Source organism: Protopterus annectens, chromosome 8.part0 (genome assembly GCF_019279795.1).
Source record: "Protopterus annectens isolate FY-2018-M chromosome 8.part0, PAN1.0, whole genome shotgun sequence".
NCBI lineage: Eukaryota > Metazoa > Chordata > Ceratodontiformes > Protopteridae > Protopterus > Protopterus annectens.
The window spans coordinates 139506888-139528331 of record NC_056741.1 but is presented as its reverse complement, the minus strand read 5'-3'; the positions used below and the strand labels follow the sequence as shown (position 1 = coordinate 139528331).

The 21444-nt window shown below is 36.4% G+C and overlaps 1 protein-coding gene across 1 annotated transcript in view; it reads right to left on the bottom strand.

Moving 5' to 3' along the window:
• Window positions 1-861: 861 nt before the first annotated feature.
• Window positions 862-21444, bottom strand: part of LOC122808676 (asialoglycoprotein receptor 1-like) — a 453754-nt gene continuing 433171 nt past the window's right edge. Inside the window, exon 10 of the mRNA XM_044079654.1 lies at window positions 862-1654. Within this exon, the coding sequence (XP_043935589.1) occupies window positions 1486-1654 (169 nt within the window). The 3' untranslated portion in view covers window positions 862-1485. The remainder of the gene's footprint in view (window positions 1655-21444) is intronic.

The following is a 21444-nucleotide window of genomic DNA, read 5'->3' as shown; positions in this document are numbered from 1 at the left end:
CTATTTCAAGAGTTAAATAAAAAAAAATCCAGAAGACTTTAAAGATAGGATATGGAAAGAAAAAGCTACTTTATTTTTTTAACATTTATTGACAGTGAAAGTCCAACTAGGATAAAGCCTATTTTCAGTGGATGCCTGGGGAGAAACACTCCAGATGCATGTCTTTGTTGTAATGCGGAGGGAACCCACATGAAAGCAAGGAGGACATGCAGACTCCACACAGAAGGCACCCCAACCAAGAATCAAACCAAGAACCTCTTGCTGTAAGGCAACAATGTTAATCGCTGTACCACTGCGCCACCCCACTTTGAAAGGTGTATATGCCAAGGGCACCATCTAAAATTATGAGAAATACGGTTTTGATCCTTAGAATAATGATGATGTAAAGGTGGATTTGGGAAATACATAATCTGAGATTGTGGTATTGATCTGTTGTAATGTATACCATTCTTGGAGAATAATGCTAATTAGCAGAGCTGTGGAGGTACATCTCTCATATCAAGCGGAATAGGGGAAGCCTTCCTGCAAAAATGATTTAAAGGTGTATCAACAAACTTTTTACCTTTTTTTTTTTTTTTTTTTTTTTTTTAATCACTACTTATGTTTCAAACATTGAAGATTAGCAGGTTCACATCTCACAGCTTTGAGTGAGAGCCACATGCAGAAAAATCATATAAATCAGATGAAGCTTTATTGAACAGCTGTTAACAAATGCATTTGAACCTTAATAAGACTTACGCTGTATGCTAAATGGTAAATATATTAAGCCAGTCAGTGGGTTGATTCCAGCTAAAAAATGTTCATCCGTGACATATTGCAAAATAGAAATACATTCCAATAATATAATTTCAGTCAATTAAGTAAACATAAAACATGCATTTTATTTTTTTTAATCATAGTTTATTTCCTGCCATTCAGGATTTACAGTTTCAAATCTCATAGCTCTCAGAAGACCATGTGCAGAAAATTATATAAACTGGATGAAGCTTTAATGAATAACAGTTAAATTCATATTTATAGCTCAGCAAGACTTAACACTGCATGATAAATATATTAAGTCATTTAGTGAGTTGATTCTAGCTAGACATTTTCAGCCATGACATAATGCAAAATAAAATGCATTCCAATAATATAATGGTAGGCAAACACGTAAGCATATGAAAGGTAATAATTCAAAGAGTCAGAATACAGTTTGGTATATGACTACATCTATAATGCAAAAGGTAACAGTTTCGTTAACAAGACCTGTTACCAGAGTATATTGACATGTCAGGAGATCTAATTCTACTGAGCTGATGAAATAATACCCCTAAAGAGCACTTTGTATTAAACTGTTACTTATTTGCCAAGATTATATTTCTTGAATATATTTCATTTTTTATTTGTAAAGTTAGTGGAATCAATGAATTAATATATCCAAAATAACATAGAGATGTTTGCAGATCTTGTTTAGCATATCATATTTATTCTGCACCATTCTCCAGACTAGAGAGAGCTGCACATGTTTACTTTTTCACAGACAAATGGAAATAGCATGTTGCAGGGTATATCATTCCATTCAGAAGAGCAGCCATATTGGTACGAAATGGCAGCACAATCCTCACCCTTCACCCCAAAATTGACAAAGTCATTAGGCTCACCTTTGCACCAGTACCTGAAAAAAATATAGATATTTGAATTAGGCAAGAAAACATATAGTAGTAATTTATTACTTATGCTTAGAGCATGCTGCAGCTAATGATCAGTAAAAAGATTATTGATTATTAGGACTAAGATTATCACTTGGTAAAAAAAAATGCAGTGATCCAGTGCAATAAGTGAACTTTATATTAATGTTTCTGAAATAAATTGTTATTAGCAGACAATCTTAATTATGTAATATAGTCAACAGTTTATTAACTGCATAAACTTGTATCAAACAGACTTAATCACAGTGGAAAATGACATTTAAAACCATATGAATCAGTTTTTGGAATATTCCTATTTAATGGGTTTTTCAGGGAATTTACATTTTTTTTTTTTTTGCATTTTTCCATATATAATGACTTGAGCAATAGAAACTGAATAACCATTCCCCAAAACTCATGTTGTTGTAATGTCTGCAATACATAGTTTACTTTATTAATGAGTTGATCATCCACCTAAGAGATGACCCAGTTGTTCAGGATATGGGAACTTATGTGGACAGAGATCTAACTTTTTACCAACACCATTATGAATTATCACTTGTGGCACAGGCACATTTACATTTATATAAAAGTAATCAAACTGTATTAACAAGTTCACATTAATGGACATTATACTTTGCATAATATTGTTATATATCATATAACTTAAAGAACAATGCATAAATTATTCAATTTCTGCCTTTCTTTAAACAAGAAACATCTTTATTAAACCACCACTTATGACACAGGCAGTCATACATTTCTATAAAGGAAAACAACCCACACCAACACAATCCTAGTTGCAATCATTTTACATCATAAACCATACTGACACACTCCCAGTGTAAAATAACCAAAATAAAGAATAAGAAGTTTAAAGGTACAGGATATGAAATGGGATAAAATAACAGCCAGAGAGATTGAAACAAAGTTGAGAAAAACTTCTAACTGGAAAACCCCAGGCCCAGATGTAGTACCTAACTTTTGGGTTAAAGTATTAACTTCTTTGCATGAGGATTTAGCCATGAGCAAGAACTATTTATATATGCACCCCAAACACACACTGCACTGGTTAACAACAGGAAAAACAATGCTCTTACTTAAGAGTGAACCTGCAAGCTACCCTAAAAATTATAGGCCAATAACTTGTCTTCCACCGATGTATAAACAATACATGGAGATTGACGCCGACAGAGTTTATAGTCATAAGAAAACTCAATTACGGCAGTAGAACAAAAGGGCAATAAAAGAAAGTCATATGGAACAAAGGATCATTTGTTGTTAAATAAAGCTATAGTAGAGAACTGTAAGAAGGGGAAGAATCTAAGTATGGCATGAACTGACTACAAATAAGCATTTAATAGTATCCCACATTCATGGATAAAGGAGTGCTTAAAAATGACACACCTACACTGATTGATTACATTACAGTGACCATGAAACAGTGGCAGACTACTTTCCAATTAAGCCATGAAAAAGGACAGATTATTATCCCAGGGATAAAGATTCAAAGGGGGATATTCCAGGGTGACTCTTTGTCACCGTTGCTGTTCTGCCTTGCCATTAATCCTTTAAGCTGTTTACTTAACAGCTTAGGCCATGGCTACAGTTTGGCTCCTAAAAAACAACAGTCTAATGACTTCTCATCTTCTCTTTGTCGATGATTTAAAACTGTATAGCTCATCAGATGAGAAACTGAAAGCACAGCTGCAGGTTGTCAAAACTTTTTCAGATGATATTGGAATGTCATTTGGTCTTGATAAATGTACAAAAGCAACCTTTAAAAAAGAAAAACTGCAGCACCAGGAAAACATCAGTTTGGGACAAGAATGTGATATAAAAGAACTTGAACAAGAGAGTGTATAAATACTTGGGAACTGATGAAAGATCAGCAATACAACATGAACAAATGTGAATAAAACTCAGTAAGGAGTACTTTAGAAGACTTAAATTAATCCTGAAACCAGCATTGGCATCTAGGAACAAGATCCAAGCTATAAATCAATTTGATTTTCCTGCCTTAACTTATAGTTTTGGAGTAAGTGACTGGCCCCAAAAAGTGTTGGATAGACTGGATATTAAAAGAAGAAGGATGCTTCATGCTCACCAAATTATTTATAAAAATCAGTGTATACCAAGATTATATATTCCCCGTTCTGAAGGAGGGATGGGCCTCCTTGAAATTGATTACATGTATAGATCTGCAATCATGGGACTCCACACATATCCACTGACCTCACAAGATCCAAATGTAGTGAAAGTTTTGAAACATGAGGAGAATAAATCTAAGATGACATCTTTGCTTAATTTAGCAGAAGCATATCGATGTCAAGCAGGAATGGAAATCAAACCAGAAGCAAATAAAAACCAGGCAGCAACTGAATGTGCTAAAAAAAGGAAAGAATATAAGGTGAAGGACCAGATGAGAAGGCAAGAAATGTGGAAAAAACACAAATATAGCTGCAAGTATAGAAAACTTCTGGAAGAGCCTCATGTTGATCAAGAACAAATGCAGGAATGGTTAAGGAGAGGTGAAGTCACATCAAGAAATGAAAGGTTAATATTGCCAGCCCAAGATAGTGGGCTACGTGCATGCTGGTTTGCAAAGTCCATTGAACATGTGGGAGAAACAGACATATGTAGGTTTTGTAAAACCAAATTGGAAACAGTCACACTCCTTGTCGCTGGCTGCGACACACTAATGGCAGAGGGACTATATACTGAAAGGCATCATAATGTGGTGAGACTGTTACACTGGAGATTGTGCAAACATTATGGTATCGAAGTGGCTGAAAAACACTGGAAACATGAGCCACAAAGAATCATAGAAAATGATGAAGTTTATTCCACATGGGATCACCTAATACCAACAGTTCAAAAGATAAATGCTAGAAAACTGGATATAGTGGTGCAAGAAAAGAAGACGAAAGTAGCATTGATCATTGAAATCACCACACCTAGTGACTACAGTGTCTTGCATACTGAGAGACACAAAGTGATAAAATACCTTGATTTGCAGGTAGAAATGACAGCCATGTAGAAGAAAGATACCCAGACAGTTCCAATAGTAGTAGGAGCAACTGGTCTTATAAAAAATAATTTACAATCGTATTTAGATATGTTACTTATTCATGTAACACCATACGAATTGCAGAAGGAGTCATTACTGGACACATTGTGGGTGTTGTGAAGAGCACTTTTGGCTGACATCAAAGAGTGAAACAATACTAATTTCATGAACTTTAGTCATACTTAACACATGATGGGTCCATTCCCATCATGGTATTAGAAACCCAAAAGACTTGGAGAAATTAAAAATGGCAAACATTATGCATCACTTATAATCTACCCAATCATTTTCAGTCAAACATTACATCGCTCATTTAAGTCCTTCCTTCTTTTAAACCCATTACTATATTCACTATTTCTAATATAGTTGGTTTAGATTTTGATTTCCATTTTCTAGCAATTGCTTTTGGCAGCCACCATAATTAGAAACAGCAAGGCCTTACCATGTCTAGACAGTTGTGATTCTGTATCATAGCTCAGAAAAATCATCTCCCTTGTCACACCAATGTGCCATCCCAGCATCTCTGACAGTACATCCTGCAGGGAGTCCTAATAGTCTGCCATCTCACCACACCCCCAGAAAAATATGCTCCCAATTATCACTTTCTTTCCCCATCACACCTCCAACACTTGTTGTTTACCTGAGGAAAAATTCTCTGTAGTCTACTTGGGGTATAAAAATGTCTATGTAAACATTTCCAAGCAAAAATCCTAAATCTTCTAGATTTTGTTGCATAGTTGGGAGTGATACATATATCCTCCCATTGCTCCTTTGTGAATTGCTTATCCAATCTTTCTTCCCAATCCTTTCTAACCTTCTCTGATTGATTCTTATAATTATCATGCAATATTTTATATGCTGTACTAATTATTCCTTTTTTAATGGCAGCCTCTGTTCTAGATTCCACTAAAAACTCTACTAGTGCTGATCTTTCATTTAGAACCCCTCTATTTTTTTCTCTTTGTCTATACCCTGATATCAATCCTTGACAGGGAAGGCAGTCTTTCTACCTACCAACAATAATGGTATTTTCTTACATTCTGCTACCCTCTGGGTCATCAACATTCTGTTACTGTTGTCAAATATTTGTTTCCCCTCCACAAAACCACATTGAACCACATCTATCAATTTTGACATTACTTTTGCCATTCCTTTAGCCATTATAGACATGGGCACTTTATAATCATGGTTTAGTATTGAAATGGGCCTCTAACAAATTGGATCTGATGGATTTTTATCCTCTTTAGGTATTACAACTACCACTGCTTTTTTCCAGGGCATTGGTACTTCTCCTCCTCTTAAAATACTGTTAAAAGAACCTTCCAGATCTTTATCAATTTTTTCCCTCCTAGCTACCAAATTTCTACAGGAATACCATCTATTCATCCCACTAAATAGTTATTATTATTGCTGTGCTATTTTAATAATAGCTAATAATTTTTTATATAACTAACAATCATTAAATATATGCATTTTTCAGAATAGCTTACATTATGTTTTGGATCTGTTGATCTCAAAACAACATATTGTGTTATGTTTATATGACTTTTAACCACATAGTGTTAGTGGTCTCAACTTTTAATGTTTTTTAAATGGTCAATTACTTTAAACTTTAAATTCTAAATTGTATTAATTAAGTGTTGTCCTATCATATGCAGGACTGGGTCTTCGTAATTATGACTACAAATCTATTTAAACAGCAGTTGGGAGGGATTGTTTGTCTGAAGAAGTCCCACTATTTAGTGGTACGAGAAGCACTTCATATGTACTGCATCTATGTTAATAAATAGTCATTTGCTTTTAATACATCAGGAACCGCATTTACTATTTAATGTTGCATCCGTGTGTTGGAGAACTTGAGCGCACCTCTCAGCATTTTTCTGTGTGAATATTTCATAGGATCATGGAATCATAAGAAGTCACTAGGCTAATGGCCCTAGGGCCCTTACAAGCCTAGCCAAGTTCTAACCTTATTTCCATGATTTGCTAATACCTCTGTCCAAGTGGGACACAGGTGGAACCCCTGGGGCAAATTTACTGTTACCCAGCCAATCATCCAGATTGCATTTGAAGAGGGCCAATGAGGTGCTCTGTTTGACATGAAGTGAGAGTCTGGTCTAAAGGTGTGGTAACCTCTGGGAGACAAATCTGTCCCTCCTGCAGGTTCTATTAATGTCACATACCAGGTTAAGGTACCATTTGACTTGTGGATATGCCATATTTCCAGTAAAATATTGTTTTCTGTTTCTTTAATAACATTTGTTTTTCAGTTATGTTGTCTCCTTTGTCTTTTCCTAAATATTTTTACGTATACAGAGTCTTGTTTTGAATCACCATACTTAGTTCTATAAACATGTTTGTATAACTTTAGCTTATTTTGTTCTGTATTAATAGACAGCCTTAGCTTATATTGTTTGTATTATTAAGGAGCTTTTCTCCCCTGGACTCTGATGAAAAAAATGGCTCTGGCTCAGTCAGACATTCCCGGTCAACAAACATAAAATAAATAAATAAAATATAAATAAAAATAAAGCATGGCAGGATCAGAGATTGCTTTATATGCAAGGCAGAGATTGCATCTGAGTAGTCTGTATGAAACAGAATAAAGTGACAGTGATTTCAGATGATCCACATAGGACAGACACTGAAGACCTTTAATTTTCCTTGTGAGGAACCTTTGTGGTCTCTCCAATTGCTACAGGTGCTTGGAAAGGTACATACCAAAAGGGGCATTGTGCTCAATAATTGGCCTGATGTGGGAAGAGTACAGGGAGGTTATAACTTCTTTTTTTTTTTTCTGGAGGCAATGCTCTTACTTATCAGATGAGCAATATAGAATTCCCTTCTTACCACTGTGGAGACATGGTGATCAAAGGTGAGGTTGCTGTCAACCTGTGTGCCCAGGTCTCTCACCACTGAGTTCATACTTAGGGTGTGGCTACTGATGTGATCATTAGCAGTAACATCATTCTTACCAAAATGGATGATAATACACTTTTTTGCATTGTGTTTAAGGCCATGCCTTTGGCATAAATCATTTGTTTGTGTAAGACTCTCTTGTAGGATGTTGACATCATTTGAAAATTCTATGACCACTCCCAGTTTGCAGTCATCAGCAAACTTTGTCAGCCACAGACCTTTAGTTTTTGCTTGTACTTCAGATAGATTCCAAACAGTAGAGGTCCCAAGACTGACCCCTGGGGAACACCACTGATTACAGGTCTGCTGCTGGAGGTGGATTCCCCTATTTTGACTATATGTATTCTATCAGTGAGCCAATTAGCGACCCATCTAACAATATAAGGGTTGATATCTAGCTGGGGCAGTCTGTCAAAGATGCCTGAGTGGGAGATAGTATCACAAGCCTTGGCTAAGTCTAGGTAGGCTATATGCACAGATTTCCCCTTGTCCAAGGCCTTGTTGACTGTCTCAAAGAAGTCCACCAAGTTTAACAGACATTATATCCCTTTGACAAATCCAAACTGGATAAGGTCAACTGTTTGGAGATTACCTATATCTTTGTTGATATGGTCCATGATTCACTTCATGCCCTTGCAGATAAGGCTAGTCACGCTAATAGGTCTATAGGTCCCAGGGTCAGTGGAAGCATCAACTATGTGCAAGGGAATAATGGTGGCTGTTTCCAATTCAGCTGGGATGAAGCCAGCCTTAGACTATGATTGAAAAGAGTACCCAATGGTGTTGCTAATTCTTGTTGGAGCCCATGTAGGATGCAGCCTGGTATGTTACCTGGTCTTATAGATGCTGTGTTTTTGGCCTTATGCAGGAGATTTATGACCTGCTCTTCTAAGATGCAAAGTAGGGGACAGATGGTAGGGATGTCATGGGATGTGTGTAGTGGGGACAGAGGAGTGAAGTTTTCAGAGAACCTGTTGGCCAACAGGTTAGCTTTGTCCACAGGCTCAGTATATGTGGTATCATTAACTACTAGTTTGTCACAAATCTGGGGCTTTCCATTTAGGTTACGGATGTAACTAAAGAGTGCCTTATGTTTGTCCTTAGTTAAAGAAGGTAATCTGGATTCATAGTTTACTTTGGAGGACTTTAGAAGAAGTCTTATTTGTTTGTTTAAGCAGAGGAGGGAGTGTTTCCAGTTTAGGGCTCGCTCCCTCTTACTCTTAGACAGCAATTTCTTCCTCTTATTGTAAAGCCTGTTAATGGCAGTTGTCCTCCAAGCAGGTACGGCCACATCAAGGCAGTTATACAGGTGTTTGTATAAAGCATAGGTGAGAACTCAGCATAGTTACAAGTTCAATCTGGGGGGTAGATGCAGTAATGCTATTTATATCATCCTATAAGAGGTTATAATCTGCTTTGAATACGGTTTTTAGTTAAGTTGCTGCTGGGGGGGGCAGGTGTGATAGTTGCTTCCAAGGAGACTGATTTGTCATCAGATTTCACCAGGGAAGACCTCACAGCAGGAGTTCTACAGTGGTTCCCCGTATTGGTAAGCACCAGATCCAGGATGTTGGCACCCCTTGTGGGGATGTCAACCAGGTGGTCCAGGGCACTGGAGTTAATGAAGTCAAGGAACCGTTGGGCAGGTGAGTTTGAGCAAGAGTAATTTCCCCAGTCAATGGATGGGTAGTTAAAGTCACCCAAAACCATGGTGTTCAGATGTATCTTGATAGACTCAAGTAAACCCAAATTGACAGATTGGGGGTCCTGTAGCTGGCAATGACTTGAATAGATGTCCTACCAGCAGTTAATTTCACCTGCAGTATCTCTGGGGAATCATACTGTTTAACCAATCTGGAGGAGTATTTATTTTTAAATAATATTGATACACCACCTCCTTTAGTTTTTATAACTTCAGTTTATGATTTGAATGTGTGGAAAGAGGTGTGACCTGGTATGGCTGATGTGCTCTCTACAGCCATAAACTAGATCTCTGTGACTGCAAAAATGTCTGCATCTTCCAAGGTGAAGATTGCTTCCACTGAGTGCAGTTTCATGGCAGCATAACCTTGAGGGGATAGAGTTTTTACATTGGGAATTTTGTCCTTGAGACACTGTCGAAAAAAGGCACTATGAGGGTGGCAAGAGCTTTAGTTAGTAGCCAAAATCCCAGGGTTGACAGATAAAGACCATCTCTGGCAAAGCACTGATGGCTGTCAATCATGTCATCCTAGGCTGACAGATACTGGATCTCCTTAGAATGACACCAAGAACTAAGCCAATTATTGAAGTCAATAATTTTCTGTTTGTAGTAAGGCATCAACCTAGGTAAAGGTAAAATGCTGCTTAAAGCTAGGGATTTACCTGCCTGAGACACATAATCCAAGAGCGCAGTCATGTCCCTCTTCATATATTCCAGAGAGGTATGTCTCAAGTCATTCACACCAACATGGACTATGATGAAGTCATTACAGTACCTGTTGTTAAGAGACTTGAGTACATGTATGATATGGTGGATCCTAGCACCTGACAGACAGCTGACCATGAACTTTTCCTTATCCAGCCTGGTGAGATGGACATCTGTGTGCCTCACAATGGAATCACCTATGACTAATATATTTGGTTTTGTGTTTTGCCTTAAGGTTTTGACAGGTGAGGCACTGGTGCACAAGCTATTATGTGTATTGTGTTCTGCAGAGGAAGTATTATATGTAGCATGCTTGTGTTTATGTTTTGGAGGTCTCTGGTGTTTAGTTACATTTCTGGTGAGGACCTCTGCATATGTAGGTATGTGTGATGTGTGTTTGGGAGGAGTAGAAGATGAGGTGTGAATGCTGACAACCCACTCATTGTCATATGTTCGGACTGGTGTGTGAGAGAGAGCATGGATTCAAGGTTCTTAACATAGTTGCATCTTTCACATGTTGAGTTTGTGTGAACTAGGAGTAGAGGGTTGTTGGTGAACATGAGGCAGTTGCTACACTGCCTCAGGATGCTCATGTCAACCAAGCTAGCTGGGGGAAACTGTGGAAAATTGTCCATCCATACTGTTAGGTAAATTTATATGGTCAAGAAATTTGTTCACACTTTGGAATGGCTAGTGGGTGAGAGGTGTGTTGGTACCTATGAAGATAGTCTTAGTGTTCCACCTGACAGTATAGCAGGGCCACAGAAAACCTTTGGAGGACCACAAGCAAAGTGCTAACGGAAAAATTTAACAAGAAACATATTTGCATCTATAACCACTAATAGTAACCACCATTAAGCAGCAGTGTACAATGGTGTACTACACACAAACAAGTGCAAATGTGAGGCATAAATGAAAGAAGAAATAGCCCTTTTAACTCAAACTAACCAATAAGGAAGCTATCTCTAAGCTGTCGTCCAACCACCCTCGATTAGTTGGACCCAGACAGCACTCTCCTCATATAAGGGGGCAGAAGGGCCTTCACCAACAAGGATGGCTTAAATTTGATGCTCAGAAGTTACAAAACAGACCCAGAAACAGCAAACCTGGAAGTGGACTATACTAAAGTTGAACCAGTACAGTATACAGTAAAATGTGGCAAAAAAACAGTTCAGACAATTCAGACAGTAGAGTTCAAATATAAATTAAAACTGTGATATACGAGCAAAACAGGCACTTATAGTGAATTGGAAGCAACGTATGCCTCAGATCTTTCAGTATCTCAGTGAAGAGTTGGTTTTAATGCTCGAGTGATACCAGTCTAAATTCAGCAAGTCTGAATCTGACCTATGGTATAAAATGCAGAAGTACTAAAAATTCAAAGTGCATAAAATCACAGTCACAGCAGCAAAACACATGTTAAATAAAGCAACAATTAACCAGCAATTCCCAGTTTAGAAGGGTGTAGTTCACACTTTCCCACCACAAGAGCCTAGACCATAAACCATCCTAATGTAAAACAACTGGTTTTGGGGCCCAAGTGCTTAAGTTAGAACTCAGACACTTCAGAATAACAGACACAAGAGACCTTCAACCAGCAATTTCCAACTTAGAAGTGTGCAGGCTATCTTCTCCTGCCACAAGAGTTTAGACCACATATATTCCTAATGAAAAGTAACTGGTTTGGACACAAGTGCTTAAACCAGAATAAAGACATGTAGAATAACAGGCACAATAAGCCTTAACCAGCAATTCCCAGCTTAGAAGGGTGTATGCCACATTATCCTGCCACAAGAGTCTAGACCTCAACTCTCCTAATGTAAAATAACTGGTTTGGAGCCCAAGTGCTTAAACCAGAACTAAGACACTTTCAGAATAATAGACACAATAGGGCTTCAACCAGCAATTCCCAGCTTGGAAGGGTGTAGGCTATCCTCTTCTGCCACAAGAGTTTAGACCACAAATCATCCTAATGTAAAGTAACTGGTTTGGACCCCAAGTGCTTACATTGTAACAAAGATACTTAGAACAACAGGCACAATAAGCCTTCACCCAGCAATTCCTAGCTCAGAAGGGCAGAGTCTACCCCGTCCTCCCACAAGAGTGTAGACCACAAACCTTAATGTAAAATAACTAGCCTGAAGCCCAAGTCCTTAGACTAAAACTAAGAGGATTAGAATAACAATTACAATTTAATCAGGATAATAAAAATTAGTAATAAGTGCAGCATGATAAATGCAACTGAACACTTTTAAGAACAAGCAGCAGCAAAACAAAATAAAGTAATAAAGTGTGAAGAGGCACAAATACAGTAAAAAAGCTGAATAAAATGTTAATTTTCTGTTAAGTAGTAAGGAAGAAAACAAGATAATTCAAGGTTAAGAAACTAAGGGAGTGAGCCTTCCCAAATGATCTCACTGTACTCATAATGAGCTAATGTGATAAGAATGGGAGGAGTTTCCAATATCAAATTTGTAGTAGAGGCAGACAACTCAAAAGCCATAAAGTTTTAAGAATACAACAGAAGTTGGGTAAGTAGGTGGGAAAAATAAAATGGAGACAGATATCAGAATAGAGGCAAGGCAAACGACAACCTAAGAGCAGTACAGTAACAAGAAGATGGAGTTTCTTTACTAATACAAACTGAAAACAGTGGTAAAAGCAACCAAATAAATAAATGCAGCACATAGTTATTAAATATCACTGAAACAGTGCAAGTACAAAATATACTTATATCATCTTTGTATATCCAGATGGTTTTAGAAGCAAGCCAACTCTAGCAGCCACAGGCACAAGGAAGTGCTGAGCAGATGCTTACAAAATGTAATTCTCCCATAAACATTAGCATTTGTATCTTTACTTGATTTCTGTATTTCTCTGTTTTATAAAAGCTTCCATAGAACTTCTGACATATTTCCATTACCGCTACAGATTCTCTTGTTACCTTCCTTGTTATAGACTTCTTAAGTTTGGTGATAGCCCTTTCTACTTTCTTTTGCTTGAGTTGTTCTGCTAAATGTTTTTTTGCTCTAGTGTTATTATCAAAAAACTATTTCTTAACAGCAATCTTTCTAAACTCGTGCATATTATTGAGTTAATCCCTTATTTTCTGTTTAGCATTCTGCAGTTGATCCTTTTCTTGTTCTGTGAGATTCCCCCTCTTCTGCAATACTTAAACATTTGTCAGTCCTTTTAAATAATTCTTGTTACTTCTTAACCATATCTTCCTTTCTTTTATTTCCTCCCTGTTTTAAACTCCACCTTAATTTTATCCCACTCCCTAGCTATATTTTCAGAAGAAATTTCTATCCTGTCTAAGAGTTTCTAAATAATTTCTACTACCCACTCCTTAAATTTGTCATTTTTTAACAGATAGGTGGGAAAGCACCAATGTTTAATTTTTATTTCATTATCATGTGCTTTTATTTTAGTAATTATTGACGCATGATCTGAAAAGTCATTGGGTGCATATCAAGGCCTTCAGTTAAATGCACATATTCATTTGAAATGTAAATTCTGTTTAGCCTAGCCCATTTTTTATAACTCGGGGAATAATACATAAATTCACTCCAAGCTCCTGTTACTGAATTCACATCTTCCATGCCAAATATTTTCATAAATTTCTTCAAAAATCCACTGTCCTTTGTTATATTTTCTATTCTGAGTCCCCCAGACACATCTTCACTGCTGTAAATCAAATTCCAGTCCCCACCTATAAGTAATAACTGATTATTTCTCCCAGAAGTTTCTTAAGCTCCATTATAACAGTTTTAGGATGCCAGTGTATTCTTTCTCCTCCCTTGCCATTAGGCCCTAAGCACTAGAAATTTGCCATTATTTTATCCTTTTCTATCACTATTGGAGCTCCTCTTGCAAATAATGTAAGTACTCCTCTTTTCCTTTGTCCCAGGTATTCCGCTGAATAACCATCCTAAAAACATTTCTTTTTCAAATTCACATGTTCAGTACTTTCCAAGTATGTCTCCTGTAACATAGCAATTTGCTCTCTACATTTTTAATATAGTTTGCTACTCTTTCTTTTTTGTATTTATCTGGGAGACCATTGACATTTAAAAACATTAAATAAAGCATTGCTGTATTAAAAACGTATTATTCCCCCCTTTTATGTATAAAAGCTTTTTTGTTTAATGTCTAGTTCCAGCTTTTATGTTGCATGCATGAACTGTTTGGCAGGCTGAACTTATAAACCATTTTTTCTTGTCATATCCATTTGAGCCTATGTCACATCTAACAAAACGTTTTTGTTTTATTGAAAGTTCTCAAAAAAACATACCTCAATACCCCCATAAAATCTATTAATTTAATACTAGTACACAAAACTACATACATCTTCAGATATTGCTGTTTTACTGTCCTAATAGGAGCAAATGTTCCAAACTAACAGCCACACTCACAAACCTGAGTTAACCTTAAAGAAAGGTTATCCATGCTAGGACACATGGTGCAGCCAGTGCTTCTACTAAGTGCTAACTGGTTTTGTCTTATCTTTATAGCTCTCTCAGCTGGGAAAACCCCTGAATGCTTTCAGAGAACATTATCTCCTAGACAATTTCTCTTTTCTTTTTTCCCACAGCCAATCTCTCTCCACCAGACTGTAACCAATTTCTCTTTATCAAATTGTTTCCATGGAAACATGAGAACCAGACAGCCATTCTTTCTTTATCAGATTGTTTCCATGGAGACATGAGGACCAGACACATAATTGCTACTAAGCATATATTCATTTGCTAGAACAAAAGCCTCATAATGTTCAATATTCTTTCTCATTTACTTGCTTTCTCTTAAAACTTGTTAGTAAATCAATCTAAGGTCCTTAATTTAGTCATTTACCCATGGAAGAATGATAAAAGCACATATTTTCTTTTGTCATGTTCTTTTAACCAGACTTTTTTTTTACTTTGCATTGCCTACAGTTCTTAAAACTGAATAAGAAGAAAGAGAGAAGAGAGAAAGAAAAGAATAAAAGAACAGCAGCATCTGTTTACAATCCCCATTACACTTAAAGATAAATAAGAAAACTTTACTTTATAGCATGTAATGGAAATCATATACAAGAATAGTACTATTAAGCAAACAATTCTTTACTTACAGTTAACTTTCTCCCTCCACTTCCCCTCCCAAAAACATTTTTCTGAACATTAATGACATGAAGTAGGGCATATGCTTTAGAGTCCTCCACAAGTCTAACAAATTCTGAAAAAGTTCAATATTTCCAGATTTTCTTGTTCTGTCATATTTCACAAATATAAATATCACATTGTAATCCCACATCAAGTTAATGGTTTTATTACAGTTCATCTCCATCTTCAAATCTGGATAAGGTACACATACTAAACCTAGAGTACTTGATAATAATTTTCACTCTTACTCACAAACACTGGGTAATGTACAATGTATGTACTGTACCTGTGTACTATATATGTATTCTATGTTCCAAATGTCAGCTGTAGGATCTATTAATTATCTTTATTTTTTAAATAATATTTTCTTGTTTGTTCTCTCCACTGTAACTGTTGATGTGCTGCATACAAATGTAAAAACATGTCTATTGTAATTTGTGTGTATACTGAGCATATCTAAATATCTAAATGCATCTGTAATTTTTCTATGTGGAGCATTTCTCCCCAGGCCTCTGCTGAAAAAGGGCCTTTTTGGCTCAGTCAGACACTCCTGGTTAACAAATGTAAAATAAAAAATAAATAAAATTCTGTCTCTGCTTAACTCTTGTGCTGCCTTCCTTCTCTCTAATATTTTTCTTTGAAACATTGGAAAAGGTTTCACGAGTATAGTCTCTCTGTGCTCTTTATTACCAGAAGAACAAGAAACAGAATCTCATTATGTTTCACAGCTTACTTTTTCCTGGACAAACTTTTGTATTTGTACTTCATCAAAAAATGATTTTGTTCCTACAGGGAAGAATACCTTGATGATAGCCTAGTATAGTAGTTTAACTTTCACACCTGTATCTCAACATTCCCTGAATAATGGAATAAATGTCCTCTTCTTCTGCCTGGTGTACATTGAGAAATCGGGTCTATATTATAAGATCGACGTTTGAAAACATCGAACAACATATGGTCGACACCATATGATTGATGTCTTCAAACATCGACCTTATAAAATGGCAAAAAAAAAAAGAAAAAAGTACCATAATGGGTTTAAGCAGGGGGGCAAGCCCCCCTGTACTGCCCATTGTGGGGGGCTGTGCCCCCACACCCCCCACTACTTAAATATACCAACTCCGAGACTGCACTACATTACAGTAAATGGAAATCTCCCCTTACAGAGATTTCCCTTTACATGCTTGAGATTCTGAGCGTTTTATATTCTTGTGTCGACAATGTCAGTTTCGACATTGTCGGCTTTTGAGAATATAATATAGACACGAGTAATCATTCTCCACAAATACTCTGCTATCTCAAACCTTTACTACTTTGTACTGCAATAGTTTTATCAGAATCAACTCTGCTGGTAGGATTGCATCTTTACTATTAAAGGTCTAGGTTGCCATCTCACAGCTAGTTTTGGAGCATATACACAATGTGCCATTTCAACTACCATATCCTGATGTAGAATAGCAGTTCAGCTGTTTATTTGTGCTGTCATACAATTAACGTAGTCTGTTCCTTCCAGCTTCTCTGGTATAGTGGAAAATCTCAGGTTTTCCCTATGTGTTCTGTCATCTGATTCTATTATTTTTTGAAACATCTCTTCATGAGCAGTCTCATATTCAATGTAATGTAGGAGAGCTAGCAAGTTAGGCAGGTGCACGGCAAGTGTGCTATGTAGACGCAAAAAGAAAAATGCCAGCACCAAGGAGGATCCAAAATAAGTTTATTTGTGACTGAAACTAGACCGGTTTCAGCAGCAAGGCTTTCATCAGTAGTGCAGTAAGCAGAAACAATTATGCAAGAGCTTATATAATATTAATTAGTGGATATTTATGACATCACTTCCTGAAACAAATAAAGTCAAAGCATAAGTTAAAAGTGAACATAAGCAAAACTTTTTCTTTGTTACAAAAAAATAACAAAACAGTTAGCTGGTATATCCAAATATGTAGACATAATGGATAAAATACATAAGTAATGTATACATACCCAAATATGAACCTGAAACAAAAATCAGGATATTAAATGTCTATTATTAGATACCAACCACAAAATTGTTATGTAGAGCTGGGATGCAAGAACATAAGTTGTACAACTAAATAAAGAGATGCACATACACCCTGTAAATGGAAAAATTATAGATTATAATTTGTCATTTAATCCCGGGGGGAAAAGCCCCCCAAGTTTGATAATCCACCTCTTTTCTTTGGCATTTCGTATATCATGCCAACCTGTTTTGAAGGATCGATTACCTGTGATATGATCAATGATGGTAAAGGTAAATTTGGCCGTAGGATGTTTAGTGGAATGTCTGTATAGTGTGTTGGTTAGTCTCTTATTTCTGATGTCCCCAAGATGTTCAGAGATCCTAACCCGAAATTGTCTAGAAGTTTGGCCGATGTAGAATGCTTGACATGTACATGTGGCAAGATAAATGATCCAGTTTGAACTGCAATTGCCAAAAAATTGTATATTGTATAGTTGTCCAGAATTCCTACTAGTGAATGTGGTAGTTTTAAAAATGTAGTTGCAAAAACTGCAGTGTCCACATGGGTAAATGCCTACAAGTTTATCCCCAGTTATTGTTCTTTGAGTAAGGTTATCACTAATGACCCTGTTTTTTTTATAATGTGAAAATAAAGATCCTAAGGTTTTGCCTTTCCTGTAGGAAAAATAACATCGTTCTCCAAGATAATCTTCCAACAGGGGATGTGAGTTCAATATATTCCAATGCGTGTTGATTATATTAACTAAATTGGCACTGTTCCTGCCATAAGTAGTAACAAATCTACATATATCAGATTCCTTATTGTCAGATTTAGTATTGTATTGTAAAAGAGAATCCCTTGGTTTGACCTGGCTAAGTTGGACTGCTGACTCAATAGTACGTGCCGGATAACCTCTGGATAAAAATCTCTTAGTTAAATCAGTTTGATGATTATTGAGATCCTCCACTGATGAACAAATCCTCTTCATTCGCAAGAATTGTGATTTGGGTATATTTCTGATGATATGTTTGGGATGAAAACTGTCAGCATGCAAAAGAGTGTTATATTGTGGGAATTTCCTGTGGACAGATGTTCTAAGGGTATTGTCTTCCTGTCGTGTTAAATGAACGTCCAAAAAATTAATTTCATTCAGATTGTATTCTGCAGTAAATTCAATGCCCCAGATGTTCCCATTTAGGTGTTGAATAAATTCATGGAGGTATTCCTCACCTCCTTTCCACACAAGCCAACAGTCATCCAGGTATCTTCTCCATATATCAATCTCCAGTAGGTAAATATTATGCATGGGGTCATATATAATCATATCTTCAATGTAACCCATAAAAAGATCAGCATAAATGGGTACAAAAGATGCACCCATAGCCGTGCCCTGTAGTTGCCAATAGCAGTTTTGTTGAAAATAAAAGACATTTTTAGTGAGAATGTGTTCCACCGTACAAAGCAATAAAGTATTCATCCCTGGGGGTATAAATTAGTTTTATCCAGCCAATATTCAAGGGCCTTCAGACCCGCCCAATGGGGGATGCTGGTATAAAGGGAAGAAACTTCAAGAGTACACATGAGCCATTCTGGATCCAGTTGAGACTCCAAGACGATCTGTAAAAATTCCGTCGTGTCCTTGATCCTTGCTCTGACACATGTTAATAAGGGTTTCAGTTTCTCAGTTAGAAAGACAGATAAGGTTTCGGTAAGGGATCCAATGCCGGAAACGATGGGTCTACCTGGTGGCTGATGAATGGACTTATGAATCTTAGGAAGTAAATAAAGTTGTTGTTTAGCAGGATCCTTAACTATCAAATTATTTTTAGTTTTTTCAGAGATAATCCCGGATTCCACTGCTTGTTCCAAGAACTCATTGATTTCCAAAGCAAAACCAGGTGTGGGGTCAATCTCCATTTTCAGATAATGATGATAGTTAGATAGTTGTCTAAGACCCTCATTCACATAGTAGTCGGTGTCCATTACCACCACTGCTCCCCCTTTGTCAGCAGAAATGATCACAATATCTGTATTATTTCTGAGTTGTGTAAGTGCCAATTGTTCCTTCCTAGACATATTATGCTTGATGGTGTCAACAGAACCCAAATTGAAGTGTATGTCCTTGATGACTGCCTGTTGGAAGATAGCAACATGTTTATCCATAGGGGGGTTAAATGTAGATTTGTGGAATCTGAAATCAGATGATCTTTGAGCATTATCAGTTTGATCCTGTTGTTTGAAAAATAGTTTTAAGTTAATTTTTTCTGCAAAAATCAATAGTGTCAGAAACCAAGATACTTTCATCAATAAAAAAAACAGGGATAAAACCAAGGCCTTTATTGAGTAGGGAATATTGATCATCAGTCAAAATATGTTTAGAAATGTTTAAAACATTAGTACATTGATTATTCACTTCACTATCAACAAAAACAGCTCTTCTAAGTTTGTGACCCCTGTGTTTCCTACCTGCCCTGTGTTTTTTACCCCTAAAGGGACCTCAGTTTTTCTACCCCTTTTGGCATTTGGGGAATCACCAGTATTGGGTGGCTTTGTATCTGTAGTTGAGGATTCATCACCTGAAGTAATATAACTAGGCCCAGTCTTTTTTAAAATGGACCTTGGTCTCTTTCTACGTATGAAGGAGACATTCTTTGTACCATGAGCAAACCTTACACCCTTTTGTGATTCAAATTGTTTGCCCTTGTCAGAGTCATCCTTATCACGGGCAAATTTGTGCAATTTCTTATTCTTAAGGTTATTTTCCAAAATTGAAATTTCTTTGGATAATTTGCTAAGGCAACCCTGAAAACTAGTATCTTGTTCAAACTGTTTGAGACTGTTACATGTTTTTTCCACTTCAGTAATATTACTCTGTATTGTTCTCTCATAAAAAGAAGCCAAAATATTGACCCTAGTCATGGCAGCCTCCTGTTGTGCTTGTTGCCAATCTTTCAACAGAGTATCATCCGGTGTACCCACTAGTGGTTGGATTTTACATCTCAATCCTCTAGGGGATATATTCTGTGCTTGATAGGCTTTAAACAATTTGTTGTGCCAAATGTTGGTTCTAAGCATCTTAATTTGTTTGCCTAATTTAAAAAATAAGTTTTCGCAACCGTCAACTGGATCTATGGTTTCCAAATCAACCAATTCAGTGTGTTCAGTACCAATACCAAAAATTTTTAAATCATCCTTATCGGAGCATAAACCAGAAAGCAATTTATTAAGATCCATGACAATAAGTTGCAGCAAACCGGAAGAAAAAAATTGAAGTGGACTGGTTACAGATTTAGTAAGGGTTGAATTAGTAAATAATCTATATATACCAAAATAAATGGACAATATGAATCACAAAGGACTTGAGGTAAGAATATATGGCAAATATATCCCTATGTTAGAGGGATAAATAGCCGAGTGAATCGGCAAAAGATCCTGTGGAATTAAATAATCAGAAGCCCTTGTTATTGTATACAAGCAATATCTCCAATAATGAAACACATACTATTATTCAAAAAGAGCTGAATCTGATAGCATACTAGCCCTGTTGTATAGAGATAAAATACCTGTCAGTTTCCAAAGTCCTGTTATGAACCAAACAGGTGGAATCAAATATGTTTAAATGCTACAAAAAGGTGTATATACTTAGAATAATAATATATATCAAATATGTAAATATATTATTATTGAACATACATGTAACTTCCATATAAGTAAGAGATTCCGTGTAGCATATGTCATGATATATAATCCCCCTGATAAATCTTAACCAAACTGGTCAAAATGCTTGAAGAGCGTTGAACTATTATATACCATTTATGACTTTTATTTAACTGTATGGATGGTGTGGGCCTAACCGCTGATTTCTCTTTTGAATATACTCAAGCAGAGGGAACTGTTGGACTATAACACAACGGGGACATTTTTTTCAAGGACAAATTCTTTGAATGTGCTTTAAATATTTTTGTGCATATGCACACTTCATCTCAGATATGATTGGGATTAATAAGCACACCAAAAAATAATCGGCAATATTGAACTTTAACCATTGTTACTTATATTTTTCTATAATCTATTATTATATTATATTTTGAAGACCACGTTTATGTGTACTAGCTTTTCCAGGTCTGTGCTGATTGTGTATGGTATTCTGACATTTTTTGTTGATTAGCGACATTGCTTGTGTTCACGGAATACAACTTCTGATACAGTTGTCCTTATACTTTATGGGATTTCTATATGGGACATTTTCTGGTTTTGTATT